Genomic DNA, 19,206 nt, shown 5'->3' on the forward strand with positions numbered 1-19,206 from the left:
ACGTGACATTAATCAAAAAGATTTACAACTTTACATCATCAGACAATTTGTTCATTTTTTTCCTTCAAAATTTATTAAATTGATCTCAAACACTCTGAGGTTTTTCTAGCAAATTTATGACTTTCCAACATGAGACAATTTCTTCCTTCTTTCTTGGAAATGTGTGAAGTTAAAAATAAAGTTGTTTTTTTTGGTGGAGGTTTACTTCTTTTTTATGTTCAATATACTGTCGCTTTGATCGCCTTCCTCAGTGGGTCCTGGAGGCCCGGCATCCTGCATGTTTTAGTCTCTTCCTGGTTTAATGCACCCAGATCCAATGGTGGCTCATTAGAGGCCGAAGAAGATCACTGACCTGCTGAGCAGGTTGTTTCTACCACCAGGGAGAGACTAAAACATGCAGGATGCCGGGCCTCCAGGACCCACTGTGGACACCCCTTAGGCCAGTGTTTCCCAACCCTGGTCCTCAAGGCCCACTGTCCTCCATGTTTTACAGTTTTTCCTGCTTTAATGTCCCTGATTCAACGGATTGCAGTTCAACAAACGCCTGTTAATCAGTCATCAATTGAAATCAGCTGGACTGAAGCAAGGAAATACCTAAAACATGCAGGGCAGTGAGTCTGGAGGACCAGGTTGGGAAACACTGCCTTAGGCAGATTTCTTTTATATGTCTACAACAAAAACTGCCACTCACAATATGGCTGCCAGTTGGCGGCATCTATTCATGTATGTCTGTGTTTAAGACGGAGATTTGGAAAGAAAACTTGATTCCTCTGGTTTTGTTGATCCCTGCAGCCTGAGGAACATCCTGTAATTAAGGTGTTTATTCTTATTTGAATCTCTCCTCCTACAAACTGCTTCAAAAATTATTTCAGACCGAGAAATGAAAAGATTAAAAACTTTTCGGAGCGATGACCGTGTGTGCGCGCGCCTGTGTGCGTCGGGTCGCGCGCTCGCCACTCAGGTTTGAGAGTTGAGATTTGGAGCAGCAGACAGGATCCGGTTCGGTGGTTCCAGACCGCAGGAATGTGGATGAGCAGGAAGGTGAGTGGAGCTGCTGACTCAAAGTTCCCACAATATTCTGCAGTTTGGAGAAATTCTGATAACTGCAGAGGATTTCTGACCCGGTTGACCCGAGTAATAAGAAATAATTTGATGTTCGTGTTTTGGTGTCTGTTGGTTCTGTGTTGGAAGAGGTTCGGGCATGTTGGCCCTTCCCCTTTTAACTATGCTTTGGTTACCTGATCCAGCCTGTTCTGATCGGTCCAGTTCAGCTCCGCAGCTGGGTTTATTCTCACAGGGACCAACCGGGCTGTTCAGCTCCTGTCTAATATTTAACTTTCTAAACTCGGTGATTTAAATCCAGCTGCAGCTTTGTATCGTTATCTTTTCAAACCTTCCTCTTTACAGCCGCACATTAAAGTTCTCCATAACTTTAGAGGTAAAGTAAAACCAGGGCGGTTAAAGCAGATTTTTATTGGATTCAGCCTGGAGCCGCAGTTAGCCCTTCATATCTGCAGGCTGATGTTGAGACCTAAAATAATCCGGCAGTGCAGGCCGGGCCCGCTCAGGTTTCCTCCGGTCCTTCCACAGAACCTGAGCTCTGCTTCTAAACAGCAACTTATTGATGGAATAAAACCCATTAACAGAGAAACCCTGCGGTGTGAAGCAGCTGGAGTCTGTTATAGGAGGAGACCCTGCTTCTTATCTGACCCCCCAACCCAGACCCCCCACCGACCCGCCCATGATGCTGCCTTCACTGACTGTTGGTCTCCTGGCCGTTCCCTGGACTCCATGTTAGTTCATCCTTTCTCCTTTTGCAGATCTTTAACTTCTGTTTCCAGCTCTTCATTTTCACTCTGCCATATTGCTGCTGAATCATAAATAATGCTATCAAATTTGATGACGTTTGATGCGTCACCGTGGCAACTAGCTATTGTTTTTGCAACTGGGAACAGCTGATTTTTATCTAAAAGCTGAAAGATACGTAAACTTTCTCTTCCATCCATCTTCATCCTCAACTTCGTCTGTCAATCTGAGACTCAAAGAGAAGCAGCAAATGCAAAGGAGGTGGATTAGCAGAGCAACTGATGATGTCATCCAGGACAAGTTACTGTCTCTGCTGCCCAGATGTTGGGTTACTAGCGGGGGAGTAACGTAACGGCTATTAGACTACTGTAAACTGCTGGGCTTGGCCCGTTTCAGTGGTTCTGCTTGGCCCGTTTCAGTGGTTCTTCTTGGCCCGTTTCAGTGGTTCTTCTTGGCCCGTTTCAGTGGTTCTTCTTGGCCCGTTTCAGTGGTTCTGCTTGGCCCGTTTCAGTGGTTCTGCTTGGCCCGTTTCAGTGGTTCTGCTTGGCCCGTTTCAGTGGTTCTGCTTGGCCCGTTTCAGTGGCAGCCCAGCCACGTTTTGTTTCAGCTAAACGTTGCTGAGACACAGGAAATGTTGAGGTCAGTAAAACTTGTCATGGCGGACGTACGAATCCCGACCCGCTACGGAACGTCGCTGCTGCCAGGCGCTGACGTCACGGTTGCCTAGAAACGGAAAACAACTGCGACTTTTTTAAACGTCCGCCGGGAACCTGAACAAAACTGGCAACAATAGACGTGAGTAGGAAAATGGCTGAGCAGGCAGTGAGGCTGAATATAAGCAAAAGAAATGTAAAATATGATTTATGCCGTTTCCTGTTGTGCTTTTAGTAGAATATTGTTTGATTGTCTTGAATCCTTGAATGGTGAGTTTCAATAAGTATTAATAGAAATATAAATGTCACTTTAAGAAATCATGCTGACAGATAGACATAAATAAAAAGTAGGATCATTTGTTGGCCTTGTTTTAGGGACATGTTGGTATTTTTAGAAATACAGTGAACGGCTATCATTTCAGAAATGTTATTTTATTCATGTGGTTTAACTGACTTCCTATCAAGCCGTAAATGCAGGTAGATGCTGTTTGTTCAATTTAATTAATAATTATTTCACGCTGCTGAGAAACAAAGCCAAATTTTTAGAGTAATTAATTCCACTTTGATCCAATCTGATGGTTTTATGATGAAACCTGTAAACATCTTTTATGTTCAGCTCATGTCTGTTTATTCAAATAGCAGCAAAATGGTTTTTGAATTAAATGTTACTTATTCTGTTGATTAAGGATGTGATTCATTAATTACTGACCTTATCTATTTATCAACAATAAGATTTATAGTTTTTATGTAACTCAGTCATAGACGCTCCTTGATAAACAAAATCATTTCTAATATGCTTCTTTAGGACATTAGTCATATGAACAAGTGTGATTTGTGCCACTAAACTGCACACAGTCAATGCAGTCAATCTTATTTTAAAACTATTGATATTTATTGATACTCTATAAATAAACGGTGGAGAAAATAGTAAAAGTTATAAACCTGACAATACAGAGAGCATTTAGGGGTTTTAAAACCATTAACTGGAATTTATCGTGACAAATTCTTATCACGATAAATAATAATACGATAAATGGCCAGCCCAACTCAAAAGCTCTCAAATAAAGCATGTTTTCTAGATTAACTTTATGCTCACAAACAGAAGCTGTGGTTGCATCAGTGGTTTTTCTATTTCTCTACTTTTTTTTAAATCAATAAATCAGTCTGTTTAAATTGAACCAGTTTAATGTATTTAATCCAGTTTGTTCATTCCACACCAGTTAGGAAGAACATCTGGAATCTCCTGTGTGTGAATATTAAACCTTCTGGACGCGCTGAGCGCCGATCGGAGCGATGAAGGCCGAGGTGTTCATCCAGGCGGAGGACGCAGACGGTTCCTGGACGCTGCTGTCCCTGCTGGCGTCCGTCGTCATGGTGTTCGGCGGCGCCCTGCCCTACGTCCCGCAGTACCAGGAGATCCAGAGGAGCAGCAACACCGAGGGCTTCTCCACCCGGGTCTGCCTGGTTCTGCTCGTAGCCAACATCCTGCGGATATTCTTCTGGTAGAGCAGAGAAATTATTAAAACCGATAAAACCTCCATATGAATCTGCAGCTTGGTTATGACGCGTTTCTGTTGCAGGATAGGGAAGCAGTTCGAGGTGACGCTGCTGCTTCAGAGCGTGGTGATGATCCTCACCATGTTCGCCATGCTGCACCTCTGCTGCTCCGTCCACAGCTCCAACCGGGTCAGCACCAAGCAGCACCGGCTCACAGGTACGACCACAGGAAGACGCTTTGACACCACAGATCACCGCAAAAACACAAACTACAGGTGGTTTACAAACTACAGATCGTTTACAAACTACAGATCGTTTACAAACTACAGGTGGTTTACAAACTACAGGTGGTTTACAAACTATAGGTGGTTTACAAACTACATGTGGTTTACAAACTACATGTGGTTTATAAACTACAGATGGTTTACAAACTACAGATGGTTTACAAACTACAGATGGTTTACAAACTACAGATGGTTTATAAACGACAGATGGTTTATAAACGACAGATCGTTTACAAACTACAGATCGTTTACAAACTACAGATCGTTTACAAACTACAGATGGTTTACAAACTACAGATGGTTTATAAACTACAGGTGGTTTATAAACTACAGGTGGTTTACAAACTACAGGTGGTTTACAAACTACAGATGGTTTACAAACTACAGATCACTTCACGGTGTTCTCGGCCTGGTTTCCCCTGACCAGTCTGCTTTTCCCCTGACCAGTCTGCTTTTTCCGTGACCAGTCTGCTTTTCCCAGTCTGTCCAGGGAGGTCAGGAGGCGTTCACTGACTGATGAAAATATCAGTGTTTTAATTTTTCAATAGGCACAAATTTTGGAAAGAATCTGTTCAAAAAATGACTCAGCAAAATGTTTTTTGGTAAGAAGGCGACTTGAGTACTGAGTAAAATTTCATTTGATGTTTAAAATTACATCATCAGACAAATAATTAAAGGTTGTGTGTATATCCTGGTATTTTAAAGACTAACATAAAAAATGTTTACACAATCGAATAACATAAATTCAAAGTTCTGAACAATTTTGAAAATCAATTCTTTCAATATAATACCAATATTCACAGGAAGTCCTGTATATATTATTAGAACAGGGTCAAAATGACTTCCAGTGACAATATTCTGTATTTACTGAATGTCTCCTTAAATGCAACAACAAACTCATCAGAAAGAAAATTATATCAGAATAACAAAGCTGGTGTAGAAACAAGAGGTCTCACTTCAGCAAACTCTACATGTTTCTGAGTCACAGAAATGATTCAGAGAAGAGTAAAAAGTTCAGGGTAGTAAATAGAACCATCACCATTAATCAGTTTAATCGACTATTGAAATAATCGTCAACTAATAATTGATTACTCACTGCAGGTTACAGACTCTAAAAATGGCCGTTTTCTGACTGCAGATTCGTCTTTGCTAAATCATCGAGCAAATGCTCAAAGAAGGCTTAAAATGTATATTTTATTATTTAAAAAACAATTTAAATTATTATTTTCTAATGTGTTTCTAATACTGTATTGCTGAAAACAGCGCAAGTGGTGAAATGACAAATCAGCAGAATGTGATTTTTTTTATCTGAATAATTGATAAATCATAAGAATAATCAATTTCTAAAATAATAATTAGTTGTAATAAAACAACTCCTTAAATTGTCTGGTAGCGTTTTAAAGGTTTGTGGTTTAGGGTTAAGGAGAGTCTGCTGCTTTTTGCTACGTTGAGAAGAAAACAATACTTATTTTCTCAGAATATAATTTCCAGTTTTTGTGTAATTTTCCCAGTATGACTTAAAAACTGAGCTGGTTTCTAATACAGTAATTATTCCTGTTATTTATTTCCAGAGATTTTAGTAATTTTTGTATTAGATGATTTGCGAAATCCTGAAGTTTATTATTTATTTATTCTTTGAAACCTCAAATCAAAGGAAGAGTTTAAATATGTTAAAATCAAAAGTCTGATTAAACAGAATGATTAAAGTGTTTCAGAACTGGACCAAAAGTCTTTTCTGTTTGGAAAATCAAATTTGGTCTCTGAAATATTCTGTTCATATTGAGAATAAAGGCTGCAGTCCTACAGCTGGCCAGGAGAGGGCGCTATGTGAACAGTTTACACAGGCAGCACGTGGCTGACAGTTTTATTTATTCCTTATTTTTACACAAATGTTAATTATAGTGATTATAAAATACACTCCTGTAAACATCCATTGTGTGAAACTTTATTAGTAAAACTGTAACATAACAAAACAATGTTTATTTATAATAAATATACAGCAGAACAAAACAAGTGGGATCAGTTTTATGTTGTATTGATTTCAGTTCACAACAAATCTTGTCTTGAGGCACTTTGACAAAAAAACGACATTTCAATTCAAGTTATCAATTATTTTAACTATTTTGAAAAGTTTTTATCTAAGGAAACCCAGCAGAGCTTCTAGTCGTTGACTTGCTGCATTCACTCCTCCTGAACCAGCAGGGGGCGACAGCAGACAATGGCTTTTGTTGAGTTGTTGACTTTCCAGCCCCATACCGAGCATGCATGTGGCGACAGTGGAGAGGAAAAACTTCTTGTAGCAGGAAGAAACCTCTGGCAGAACCGACTGGAGGTTTGAAAAGACGGAGCAGAAACACAAGATGATGATGTCATGGGTTTGCAGGGTTCTGATTGGTTCATTTGCATCATTTTGGTTAATAGAAGGAAAACCTGGGGACGTATTTTAAGGCAACACATCAAACTTTCTGGGTTCCTGTGTTACATCATGGAAAAATCAAAGAGTTGGGAAAGAGCTTCAGTTTTACTGCAGCAGACTTTATGTTTTATTTTACAGATATGAAACAAATCAGGAAATTCATGTCAGGTTTTATCAGGTTGTCGCCTACAGGAACAATCTGAGTGATGGAAGCTGGTAACATGATCGGCCTTATTAAAAACATAAATTGGGTTTTTACGTTTGGTCTGTGGAGGAAGCTGGGATCGTATTTAAATCCGGTTTGAGAGAGTTTTGCTTCATCTGCGAGGAGCTGAAAAATTACTCAGCATTGATGCATATTTATGCTAAATCTCACTCTGATGCATTTTTCTCTTTGTTTTTTTGTGGTGAGTAGAATAGTAAGTGGAGTCTGATCTCTGAAGATCTATCAGTCCTTTTCTCCACATGTCGATGTGGAGAAATTATCATAGAAAATATGGAAGAGCAGCAGAAAAGATGCAATATTCTGTTCATCCATCTGAAAATATTACCCTCATGTTGTTGCCTTCCATGCTCATCCAGTGAGATGGGCGGGGCTGTTGGTCACGATAAAACCACCAACAACTTTTTGAGTTATTTACAGATTCTGAAAATGATTCTAAGCTTTTCAATGATAGAAAACAAAAATCGAAGAAGTTCTTCACTGTGCAACATGTGCAATAATAACATTTTAGGTCTTTTTATAATTTAGAAGCATAATGAAAGAAAAATTGACTTGAGTAGCTTTGACAGAAAGCCCGATGAGAATGATTACTTAGTTTTAGTTGTTAAGATGCAGTTAATCAGCGCGGGGCTCAGCGCTGCTCAGTGCTGCTCACCGTCAAATTGCACTCAGCACAGCCGGCCTACATCTGCATGTCTGTGGCATCTGATGTATTTTAATAGTATTCTAAAAACAATAAAAGAGGAGCAACTCGCTCTGAGAAACCGAAAACTGTTCATTTTCTGACATGATATGAATTCCTCTGATCATGAAGATCCTGAAGTCGTTTCCTTTCACCGATATCTTCAGCGTTTCCTTTGAGTGACCGGCCTTTAGCTGCTCATGTTAGTATTTCTAAACACAGTCCTTTGGTAAGCTAGCTGTAAACTTTGAGCTCATGTCACTTCACATAAACGGTCGATGCAGTACTGGCCACAAGGGGGCGCCTGCAGACCACCAGCTTAATTTACACCTTACCTCTACATCTAACTGGTAGAGTGTAAAGAAAGTGAGGATGGGAAAAACGTCCTCACTCTCCACAAATGACCTTTGTAAATATTGTAAAAATTGTCCTCTATATGTAGCAAGCAAACACACACACACACACACACGCCCCCCCCCCCCCCCCCCCCCCACACACGCCCCCCCCCCCCCCCCCCCCCCCCACACACACACACACGCCCCCCCACCCCCACACACACACAGCGGTCCAAATTTTTCTCCTTAGCGCCGACTGAAGCTGAGTGGCTGCAGATCCTGAAAGATCTCTCTCTGTTTCTGGCTCCCTGAGCCGACTCACCGTTCTGACTTTGCTACGACTTCCAGAGGCTTCCTGCGGTCTGGGGGCCGCCGGGGGACCGCCTGCGGTCTGGGGGCCGCTGGGAGCCGTCGGGGGCCGCCTGCGGTCTGGGGGCCGCTGGGGGACCGCCTGCGGTCTGGGGGCCACATTAGCTGTCCTGTCTTATAAATAAAGCTCCATTTTTGCTGCTTTTGCTTTGAAGATATGAATGAAAGATGAAAGGTCAATAGGTCAACCAGCTCCTCTACATTATCCAACTCTAACAAATTTGGTCAGTGAACATTTTTGCAGCAAAAACTAGCAGAGTTGGGGCGTAGCGGTTAGCACGACCCATATTTGGAGGCCTTGAGTCCTCGACTCGGCCGTCGCGGGTTCGACTCTTGGACCCGACGACATTTGCCGCATGTCTTCCCCCCTCTCCTTCCCCGTTTCCTGTCGGCCTGCTGTCACATAAGGGACACTAGAGCCACAAAAGACCCTGGAGGGGTAAAAAAAAAAGTAGCAGAGTTGATTGACACCAAATTTGTTTAATTTTGTATCACTAAGTGAGCTGTAATACATACAAAAACATTTATAGTTCAGCACATTCATGTTTAAATAAATAAAAGTTTGAAGTCAGTTCAAACTAAACCTCAGATATCGGAATCAAAGGTAAAGAAAAGCTCAGTTTTAGTTAGAGCCTAAACTCTTCAGCTGCAGCAGTGTGAGGAGCAGAACGACGAGGTCGTGAGATTATCCAACGTTTGTGAGGGAAGTTTTTCAATGAGAGGAAGAATCGAGGATCCACCTGCTGGTCCCGGTCCGGACGGGTTTGGGTCCGGTTTAGAGAACGTGATGAGCAGAGCGACGGACGAATCAGAGACCAAGCAGCAAACTGAAGGCTGTTTTTAATTAAAGCTCCTGATAGCTGAACGTTTCATTAGCAAGTCAAATGAAGCCGGGAAGGTGAAGCAGCAAAACAACGGCTCACAGGGAGTGTTTGTTCAGATAATCGTTCACACAGACTCCCAGAAGAGAAGCAAAACACTTTTCTAATATAAAGTTAAGTTTTATAATTACCTTTCAAATGGGCAAGGTTGTTTTCATGAGTCAGTGTTTCGCCTGCTGGGTGTTTGATAAGGCGCAGGAAGACTGGTGGCCTTTAGGTCTGAACAAAAACAAAACTTCATTTAATGAGTTATTTCAGGAGCTACAGCTGATCTGTTATATAACACATGGCTACATGATGAAGCTAAGTGGAGGACATTAATAAAACAGCCACACAAATGTTCAGGGATCCGGCGGAGCGTCGTTGTTCGTGGAGGTCAGAGGCTTCAGCCTCTCCATGAAATCCTTTATATGGTTGATTTATAAGCTTATTTTAATAGTTCAAAGCAAATATTCCTTGACATGCATTAATACAGGCAGTGGAAACCGTCTGCACCGTGTCTGTAAAAATGAGAACTGAACACTGCCTGTGGGCGGAGCCAATAATCTGCGGTCCAGAGCGCCGAGAGGCGGGCTGTGATTGGTCAGAAGTTTATGATTTTTTTTATGCAGAAATGTTGTTTTACTTTAACTAGTCCACTTCCACTATCTAGTTTTTGTGTCTGCAGGCGACATGAATTTATCCGTCACTGAGGAATTATGGGTATTTTTATGATTCTTTGCTAAATAACTCCAAAGATGGTTTGGATGGCTGAAAACTCCTGGATGGGACTGAAAACGTTCATGGAGGCTGTTTGCAGACAGGGGGCGCTCTCTCTGCGACGCGCCGTTAAAACCATTGTAAAGTAATTTAATGTTAGTGGTGAAGTCATGCAGAAACACATTCTAATGAACATTTAACTGAACTGAAAGACATTTAAATCATCCAGAATAAATAAACTAAACTAAACAACAGAATGAATTTTGAAGCTTCTGTAAAGAAAACGGTTTAGTTGAAAACTTTTACCGTCCAAAAACCAAAAACCGTGCAAATGGAAGTTATTGAGCCTGTTTTAATCTATTATGTGATGATTTTATTTCTTGCTTATTGCAGCCTGGTTGGTTCTTGGAGACCAAAGCAGAACTTTAGTTTGTTTTTATACCTGAACCTGCAGGTTCAGGTATAAAAACAATCAGCTCTGCTTCGCTGCAGCTGATTGGATGAACCTTCTTTCAGTGTAATTTAGTAAAGATTGGTCAACTTTAAATGTTTAATAGAAACAGATTTAATAAACATTTCATGCTGTAGATAAAATGTGTCTTTTGTTTAATGGCTTCGTTTCATTACGTCACTTCCTTTCTTGTTTTCACCTTCAACAAAATATTTATCAGTTTTCCATTTTCCATTGAATGACTTTCTAATAAACATGTAAAGTTATTGATTGTTGTTTTAAAGCAGTAATAAGTCGTGCTGGCGCTGTAGAGTTGGTAAAGTTAAGCCAGCCGATCCAGCAGGTTTGCTGCTCATTATTTTGTCTCTGTGGAAGTGAGATGAGTTTGGCCTCAGCGTTCTCCTCTCCTGCTTCTGATCTGCTCTGATCAGCCCTGATCAGAGGAAAACCAGGCAGGAAAGCTTTAAAACACCGCAGGCTCGCTCATTAGGAGGAAACCTGCGCCTGGCTGACAGACCAAGCTCACCTCGCCTGAAAGGAGAATCAGCTACTGGAAGGTTTTAGCCAGACCAGTGAGGGAGGAACAGACCACACAAAGTTAATTTTGGTAGAAACTCTTTGTAGTGTCTTAAGTTTTAAGATGGACTTTAAGTTTGAGATGTTAACATTTCAAGTTACAACTGAAACCTGTCATGAAGCAGGAAGTCAGAAAGGTTTCAGAGAGGAAGTGAGGATGGATCAGCAGGGCCCGGTTCTGTTGCTGGACTAATTGGAGAGGTGACTCTCTGCCCTGGGCAGCCGGGAGACACTCATCCTGCACGACCTCTGATTTGTCTCCAGCATGTCAGTAAGCTGTCTGCAGGACTCACACCAAACTCAGACAGCATTCTGAGCAGCGGTCAGGCTGCAGATCAGGAGGAAATACGGAGGACAGCGGTTCTGATCCGGGTGGGTCCGCTCCCTGCTCATACACAGAACCTCTGAACAGCGGTTCTGATCCGGGTGGGTCCACTCCCTGCTCATACACAGAACCTCTGAACAGCGGTTCTGATCCGGGTGGGTCCACTTAGGTTGCTTTATTCTGCACCCAGAGGGCGCTGCTAGCTGAAAGGCTAGCTCCGCTAACCCTAAAGCACTAACCATAAGCTTAGGTCAGCCAAGGCTAATGTGCTACACCAGCATTAGCCAGCATGGTATTTAGCTGAAGCTAATGCTAAAGCGCTACATGTAGCCATGTTGTTCCCACCATGAATCACTGTGAATTCTGTTCTGTACTTCATATTTGATCAATAAAGTTTCTTGAAGAAAAAGACGATGAAGAGAAAATTTCACCTTAAAATCAATTTGCTTGTTTTTTACTAGAGCTGCCAGGGATCGGTTCTGCTCTGTGGGTTTGGACCCATGTTCTGATTAAAGAGTCCGTCAGCTGAAACTTTAAACATCTAATTAACTCTTTAAATCCTGACCTCTAAATGTTTTTCTTTATGTTACAGTCGGGTTGTAAAGCAGAAATTATTTCAGCAAAAAGCTCCAGACTTAAAGGAATCTAAGAGAAAAAGACTCTGAGCTGCGAAGGTCAATTAAGGTTTTATCTGAATAATGAGGAGCTGCTATGCTAATTGTGGTGAAAAGCTGAGTGATGTGGTGGTTCATTCATTCACCCTGAGGAGGCCAAGGAGTCTGTGGCAGTCTGCAGGCGTGTGTGTGTGTGTGTGTGTGTGTGTGTGTACCATGATATTTCTGGATCACTTCTCAATGTAAGTTGTGATTCTCTAAGATGTTTTAACTAGTTTTCTTCACAGTTAGCTTTGAGCTGTCAGGTGTAAAACTCAAAGTCTATTTATTGAGATTTTAAGGGATTTTTTATGCAAATGTCACTTTGATTATTTTTGTACTTGATTTTTTTTCACATCTTTTATAAACTGTCATTAAATAGTTTTAACAAATATGTAAAAAACAGATTTTTTAAAATAAAAGTTGCATAATGCAGCATTAATGCCTTGTAAAACAGACTGGAGTGGACCAGGAGGAATCTGTTCATTCATTCATTCATTCATTCATTCATTCATTCATTCATTGTCTTAGTAGTTTTGAATAAAAAATGAATTTTAATCAAATTCCATCCATCTTCTTATCCCAGTGGAGTCTCCAGTCCATCACAGTTTTAATCGTTGGTATCAGATTCTCTCCCTTTGGACGGAACCATTTCACTGGATCGTCTGTTTCAGAGTTTTGGTTTTTGCTCATATCTGAATGCTGAGCGTTTATCTGGCGGTTGGCATGCTGATGCTGATGCTGATGCTGATGCTGCAGCGTTAATGTGTGGAAAGGTGATGATGGAGCGTTTTGTGTCGGGCTGATCAGCAGCTACAGGTTTTATGAACACATGAATCTGTGGACTGATTCAATAAAATGAAGATCAAAGCACCATCAGCAATTGTTCCTGCTTTCTGCTTTATATGAGATTAAGTTTATTGCATAATTTATACATAACTGTATTACCTGAACAGACTTGCCCTGGCCAAGTGATTTGTGTTAAAATATGTAACGACTCCTTTAAAGTGCAGAGGATTAATAAATGATTTGGCCGGGCAGTGAGGTGGTTCAACTCTGACCTCACCTGTTTGATCAGCAGGTCGTCATGTTGAATCTGATCCGTTTGTCTCGTTGTTTTTGATTTAAACCGGCTCATCTTGACGAGATGAAAACCCGACACTGGCGAAGCGTTTGACCCGGCTGACCCGATTCAACGTCGACCTTTTCTGGTCGTGTTTGCAGAGATTAGAAAGAGACAAACAGCCGAGGCAGAACCGCACAAAGAGGAGTCCGGCTGCAGCTAACGATTATTTTAGTAATCAACTCTTCTATTGATTATCAGTTATTTCTATCAGTTATTCTGGTGATTAATATAAAAAAAAAAAGGTCAGGTTCTGTCGAAACTCCTGGAGCTTTAGGTAAACATGTTTAGCAAAGTGAAGAGAAGTGATTCCTGTTGGATTGAAGCTGAATAATCCAGACTGGTGGGAATAATTCAGCCTCAGACTCACAAACTGATTTGAAGAAAGTTTTGTAGTTTTAGAGAAACGTGACGCACTGATCAGATTTTACTGGATGAAACCAGTTCCTGTTTTTCTTTGAGTTCTGATTACAGATTCTGGTTTTGGTTCAGACAGATTTTCTTTCTAAGGACTGTAACACCTGAACTTTGCCTTTGTTACGGTTAATTGGCCATAAAAGAAAAGAAGAAAGTGCTGCAGGTTCAGACAGAGGCAGCATCAAACAAAGTGCTGCTGATGCTTTTAACAAAGTGGGAGTTTTCAGTATTGATGTTTTTAATGAATGAGGAAGAAGAAATCCTTTTGGTTCCACTATTTGACCTTTCCATTGGTCCACAGATCACTGGGCAGCTTTGATTATTGGCCCATTGATTGGTGCATCAGTAATTAAATGGTATGGGAGTCTTTTCCCTTAATTTATGCAAATAAATTAGCAGCTGATCAACTGAATGCTGAAACAAGTCCAAGAAGAAGAACGTCAGTAGAAATGGTGAAGTTTCTTTAAAATAAAGCCTTGTCCTGCAGGAGTTATTCAGCAGATTTAATTTCTAGAAAACCAACTTTGACCCAAGCGGTGTGAATAGGGTCCCAGCAGAGCCGTGGCAGGAAGTTGATCTGCAGCAGTTTCTGATTCCCTCCTTCTCATTTATCTCGGCGCCGCTGGCTCCCCGCGACAAAATGGACGGAAGCGCAGCGGCGAGGATGAATTTTCCAGGTCGAGCCGGAGATGGAGGATGTTGGAGTCTGACTGGATGCTGGTGTTGTTAGTGACGGCTTTATGGTGTTGCTTCACATTTGCTTCAGGTTCACTTCAGGTTCAGGCTTTATGGTGTTAGGATTCATACAAACCATATCAGTCATTCTGCAGGTTTACTAAACTCTGAGCAGAAGCAGCTGCTTCGCATGCAGAGTAAAGACATAAAGCTCTCCCTCTTTGTCTTTATGAAATGGGGATTATTGCTAAGTTCATAAATAATGTAACAGAAATTCATCACTCACAGATGTTTTTGTTTTGCATTGTTGATTCCAGTGGAGCTAATTAATCAACCTTCGTTTTATTCACGAGGCTGGAGTGAAAAATTCAAACACAAACTGGAGGCTCAGTGGGATTCAGTGGCAGGCCAGAGCTGACCAGCGCTGCTGCTGCTGCAGGTGCTGCTGCTGCTACTCCTGCTGTAGCTACCGCTGCTGCTGCTGCAGCGACTGCTGCTACTGCTGCAACTACCGCTGCTGCTGCAGTAGCAAAATTCTGCTAAATTTCTAAATGGGGTTAAAACAAGAAAAGCCCTGTTTTGAATAGAAAATATTATAGAAATATTTTTGGTGAAAGCCCTGTGATTTTTGTAGTTTGCAGTAAAATCTCATTACAAAGGACATTAACCAGCTGATCATTTAAATAAATGGGAGATTATCCATTTATGAACATTGCCGTTTTTGCGTTATGTTTTAACGTTGAAGTTTACTCAACTTATTCTTACTGCAAATAAATGTATTGCGGTTTTAGGCTAAAATATGAGGAATGTGTTTCACTGGACCTTTACGTGTTTACAGGAAATAAACACCAAGGTCAAACTTTCCCTGCGTGGCTGGAGCTGAAATAGAGACACGTTTTGAACAGACATTTGCATCCGTAAGTCGGACCTTCAGCTCCACTAACTTGTGCAGAACAGGAAGCGTTAAGTCCATGAACCTGCAGGTTTTCTCGGTGTGAATGCATGAGGCTGCAGCCGAACTGTTCTGGCAGATGTGACTGATTCTGCTGCAGAGAGACGCTCTGGAGTTTCTCTGTTAATTAACGGCACAAAGAAGACAAAGACCAGTCCGAACTCGGCGGTTTCAACTCTAAAATGATCTGAACAGAAATGTGTTTTTATTGGTGGTTTTGGGTATTTTGTACATTTTAACTCGTTTTCTTCAGTTGATGAACAGAAATGTCATTTTTAATCCTCTAATGTTTCGCTCAGTGAACATGTTTTAATTGTCCTGCCAATAATGTTTTCTTTAAATGTGACTCAGATTCCTCCATTTATTTGCTAATTGAACATTTAAAGTTGTAGATTTTTCTGCTCTGAAAAAACTAAATAAAGGAACAAGGAGTTAGAATGTGACTCAGTTTTAAAACCTTTCTATCAGCCAGAGAGCCCATCATCTGTCCTTTATTAACTAAACACAATAAGTCGCGTAGGAATGAAATATAATAAGAGAAACACAGGAGACGATTTGAACGGCGATGGATATGAAACATGGCAGACTTGTTTTTTACTTTCTCAAGAGAGAAATCTAGTTTACAAAATGAGGCGTTTAAGCGCCGGAGGGGAAATAAATAAAGCAGCAGCAGATTGTTAACATGAGAAACTTTCTTCTTATAATGAGATAAAACTCGTTTAACAAAGAAAGTTTCTTCATTTCTCAGATTGTGTTTTATGATCGCTGAACTTCTCTCTCAAAACATCTGGCAGGGTGTTTCCATTTTACTGCTTGGACCTTTCCTGTTTAAATGGGAACATTTGGGATTTAATGAGAAACTTCACGACGTTAGTGAGATCCTGCTTCTGTATGTATTACCAAAGCCTGGCAAAACAAAACGGTTAGAAGGAGTTTTAGTTGCTCTAATAAACTGAGAGGTTTCAGAGGAGAGAAGATTGTTGTTTCTGCAGCCCCAGTTGGCCCAGTATAAACCAGTTCAGGCCTCTGGGAGGCCTGGAGTTCCAGATTTATTTGAAATTACTGGCTGAGTGACGATATTCAGAATGAACACAGGAAAAGTTCCTCCTGTCCAGCAGCTTTAGTTCAGGGTCAGAGTTATTGGTCAGTTTATGGATGTTTGGTAAAGTCGGGTCGCCATGGTAACGGTCTCTGGATCCGATCAAACCCAAACCTGAACACGCTGCTAGCTGGTTTTAAAGGCCTGCTGTTTCATCCAGGTTTCACTTCAGATCTTGTGTGTCTGCAGACAGAGAAGTGATCATGAAATGGACAGATTGCAAAAAGCAACTTTCACACATCATGAAGTGGAGCTGAGGCGTTTCCTTCGCAGAGCGATGGTTGAGTCAGCAGGTCTCGACTCACCACGCTGTCTCTGCTGGTCTCCATCAGTCCGCGCCGCTCGCCCTGATGAGTAACTCTCTCTCACTCCTTCTTTCCATTTCTAGTCGTCTCATCCTTCATTCCTGCGGCTTGTCGGGCCTCACAGTGCTGACTTCAGGTCTAGTCGTTTCCACTTTACAAATGAAGCCATTTCAGCTCCACAGTCCCATTAAGTTTCCTCGGCTGGGCGACTCCCTGAACTAACTTTGTGTGCAGGTATTGAATTCCTCCAGGCTGTTTGGTAATTGAATTGTTTGATTTTAAATGAGGTCCATGCAAACCGCCTCGCTGCTGTCTGGGTAATAATGCACCTCAGACGGATTCTGTTGGAGAAGAACCTGAGAATGACGGATTGCAGAGACGGAAAGTGGTTGATGCGGAGGCAGGAAGTTTCAGCAGCGATACTTTACATGAATGATGCAAAGCTTTCTCCTCCATTATTGTCCTCCAGCGATTGAATTATGCAGGTAAACATGCGAGGCGGCGAGAGGGAGCGCAGATCAGCTGGACTGAAGTGGAACAAGAGGAGTGTGTGTGTGTGTGTGTGTGTGTGTGTGTGTGTGTGTGTGTATGCGTGTGTGTGTGTGTGTGTGTGTGTGTGTGTGTGTGTGTGCGTGTGTGTGTGTGTGTGTGTGTGTGCGCGCTGATCAGCTTTACAAATGGAGGGCAGAGTGGGCTGAGGCTGAACTGAGAGATGAAAATGTGACTCAGAAAGTTTTTGCTCCGGTTTGAAACGGCTCCTGTCTCTGCAGCTGCTGCTGTCAGCAGTTCATACTTCACCACTTCACCTCAGAGCTGCACAGAACAATCACTTTTTATCTGCCTGGGGAATGAAAGGCACACACACACACACACGCCCACGCACACACACACACACTCTGCTGGCTGCACTGACAGCTCTGATTAGAGTTTCAAGTCAAAAGCCATCAGCAGAGAGGACAGGTTGGTAAAGAGTCTACAGTCAGTAAAGTGTGTGTGTGTGTGTGTGTGTGTGTGTTGCTCTTGTCAGCTGCAGGCGTTGTGTCTTTAGCAGGTAATAAATCTATTAACCACCTGGCTGTTGACTGTAAACATGCGGCTCCATGCTGCGCGGCTCCATGTGAAACATGGCTGAAGTGCGTGTGTGCGTGTGTGCGTGTTTGTGTGTGCGTGTGTGTGTGTCTGTTTGCATCTGTTACTGAATGAAAATCATGTTGAAATATTGAAATTGTGAGATTTTTATTGACAAAGCAGAAATAAAATGTTTCTGGTTTGTTAGTCACAGAACACCGACCTGTGCTAGCTAACCGCTGGCTAACCATTAGCTAACCGCTGACTAACTGTTAGTTAACCGCTGGCTAACTGTTAGCTAACCGCTGGCTAACTGTTAGCTAACTGTTGGCTAACTGTTTAGCTAACCGTTGGCTAACTGTTTAGCTAACTGTTGGCTAACCGTTGGCTAACTGTTGGCTAACCGTTGGCTAACCGTTAGCTTCACTAACCTGAAGCACAGGCTGCGCTGAACATTTTAGTTGTCTGTCATTTTGACAGCAGCGTCAAACATAAACCCAGTCAATCTATTTTTAAAATGACAATGATGGCATATGTAATTTCATTTAATTTCCAGCTAAAGATTAGTGGCCTCAGCTGACTGAGCGGCTCTTTGGTTGCTTAGCAACAACCTGCTGGCGCAGCAGCAGTTTCAGTTTTCTCCATTGTGCCTCAAAGCTGCTTAAAAACAACCAAAAAATGGCGCTGAGTGAAAAGTGAGAACAGCTGGAGAGGAAAATGGATAAAACAGGAAGTCTTGTCAACATTTTGGAAATATTTCACTAGTTAATAATTACCTATCAACTGACATGTAACTCTCATATTGTGATCGGTTTTTCAGCCGTTTCTCCCAGCCCTAATCTTTTTGTAGTTATTTAGTGAAAAATCATGAAATGTCCATAATTTCCTCACCGAGTCGGATAAACGTTCAGTATTCATGCAGATAAAAACTGGATAGAAATATCAACATTTCTGCATAAACAACAAACTTGTGACCAAACGGTGCGTTCTGTTAACGCAGCAGCTGCCGCTGCTCTGCAGCGTTTACCTTCATGCTTCAGCCGCCTCGCTAACTAATGAGCTCTTATTTAGCCATCAGCCCTGTTAGCTGCTGTCAGCTGCGTTTCAGCTCAGATGCTCAACTTCGCTGCTCCATTGATGAAACGGCTGATGGATCAGAGAAATGTTGATGTGGAAGGAAGAGGAATAAATTCACAGCCTGGTCCGTCGCCAGGCCAGAAAGCTGCTGAGGAGCAGAAACATAAAAATATTTATATACAATATTTTAAGAACATGAGGTTTTTTTTTACAGGTTTTAATATGTGGATACAAAAAGAGGTGCAGTTCAAGGATTTACTTGGATTTATTGCATTCAGAATTGAATGCAATTAATCACTTTTTATTTATTTTTTTTACATCCACTGGAACCTTTATATTTAGTTTCTACTACGCCTGTAAATCAGACGCACTGCTGCATCTGCTTCTTCTCTGGTCCAACTGGCGTCTGTTTCTGCTTCTAAACAATATGATTGGAAAAAGTGTTCAAGCTGTGCTAACAGGAGTTAGCCTGTCAATGAAGCTATGCTAGCATCTCAATGCTAAACATGTAGCAGCTAATGCTAATGTCAGCATTTCTGAAGCTGCATCAATTCAGGAAAGCTGAATGGATAGAAAAACACTTTGCTATAATCTGATTAAGAACAGATTAAAACTGATAAATATCTTTGTTCTTGAGCTC

General features: G+C 41.6%; 1 protein-coding gene across 2 annotated transcripts in view; it reads left to right on the forward strand.

Moving 5' to 3' along the window:
* The first annotated feature begins 780 nt into the window (after positions 1–780).
* Positions 781–19,206, forward strand: part of LOC102222330 (PQ-loop repeat-containing protein 1-like) — a 28,990-nt gene continuing 10,564 nt past the window's right edge. The window contains exons 1-3 of one of the 2 annotated variants that reach the window (XM_023343192.1): positions 781–1,041; positions 3,680–3,961; positions 4,040–4,173. In XM_023343192.1, coding sequence (XP_023198960.1) covers positions 3,753–3,961; positions 4,040–4,173 — 343 coding nt within the window. In that variant the 5' untranslated portion in view covers positions 781–1,041; positions 3,680–3,752. Of the gene's footprint in view, positions 1,042–1,084; positions 2,602–3,679; positions 3,962–4,039; positions 4,174–19,206 lie in introns of those variants that run through there. The other variant, XM_014472078.2, reaches the window with a different exon arrangement.

The sequence above is a fragment of the Xiphophorus maculatus genome, chromosome 2 (assembly GCF_002775205.1).
Source record: "Xiphophorus maculatus strain JP 163 A chromosome 2, X_maculatus-5.0-male, whole genome shotgun sequence".
Classification (NCBI taxonomy): domain Eukaryota; kingdom Metazoa; phylum Chordata; class Actinopteri; order Cyprinodontiformes; family Poeciliidae; genus Xiphophorus; species Xiphophorus maculatus.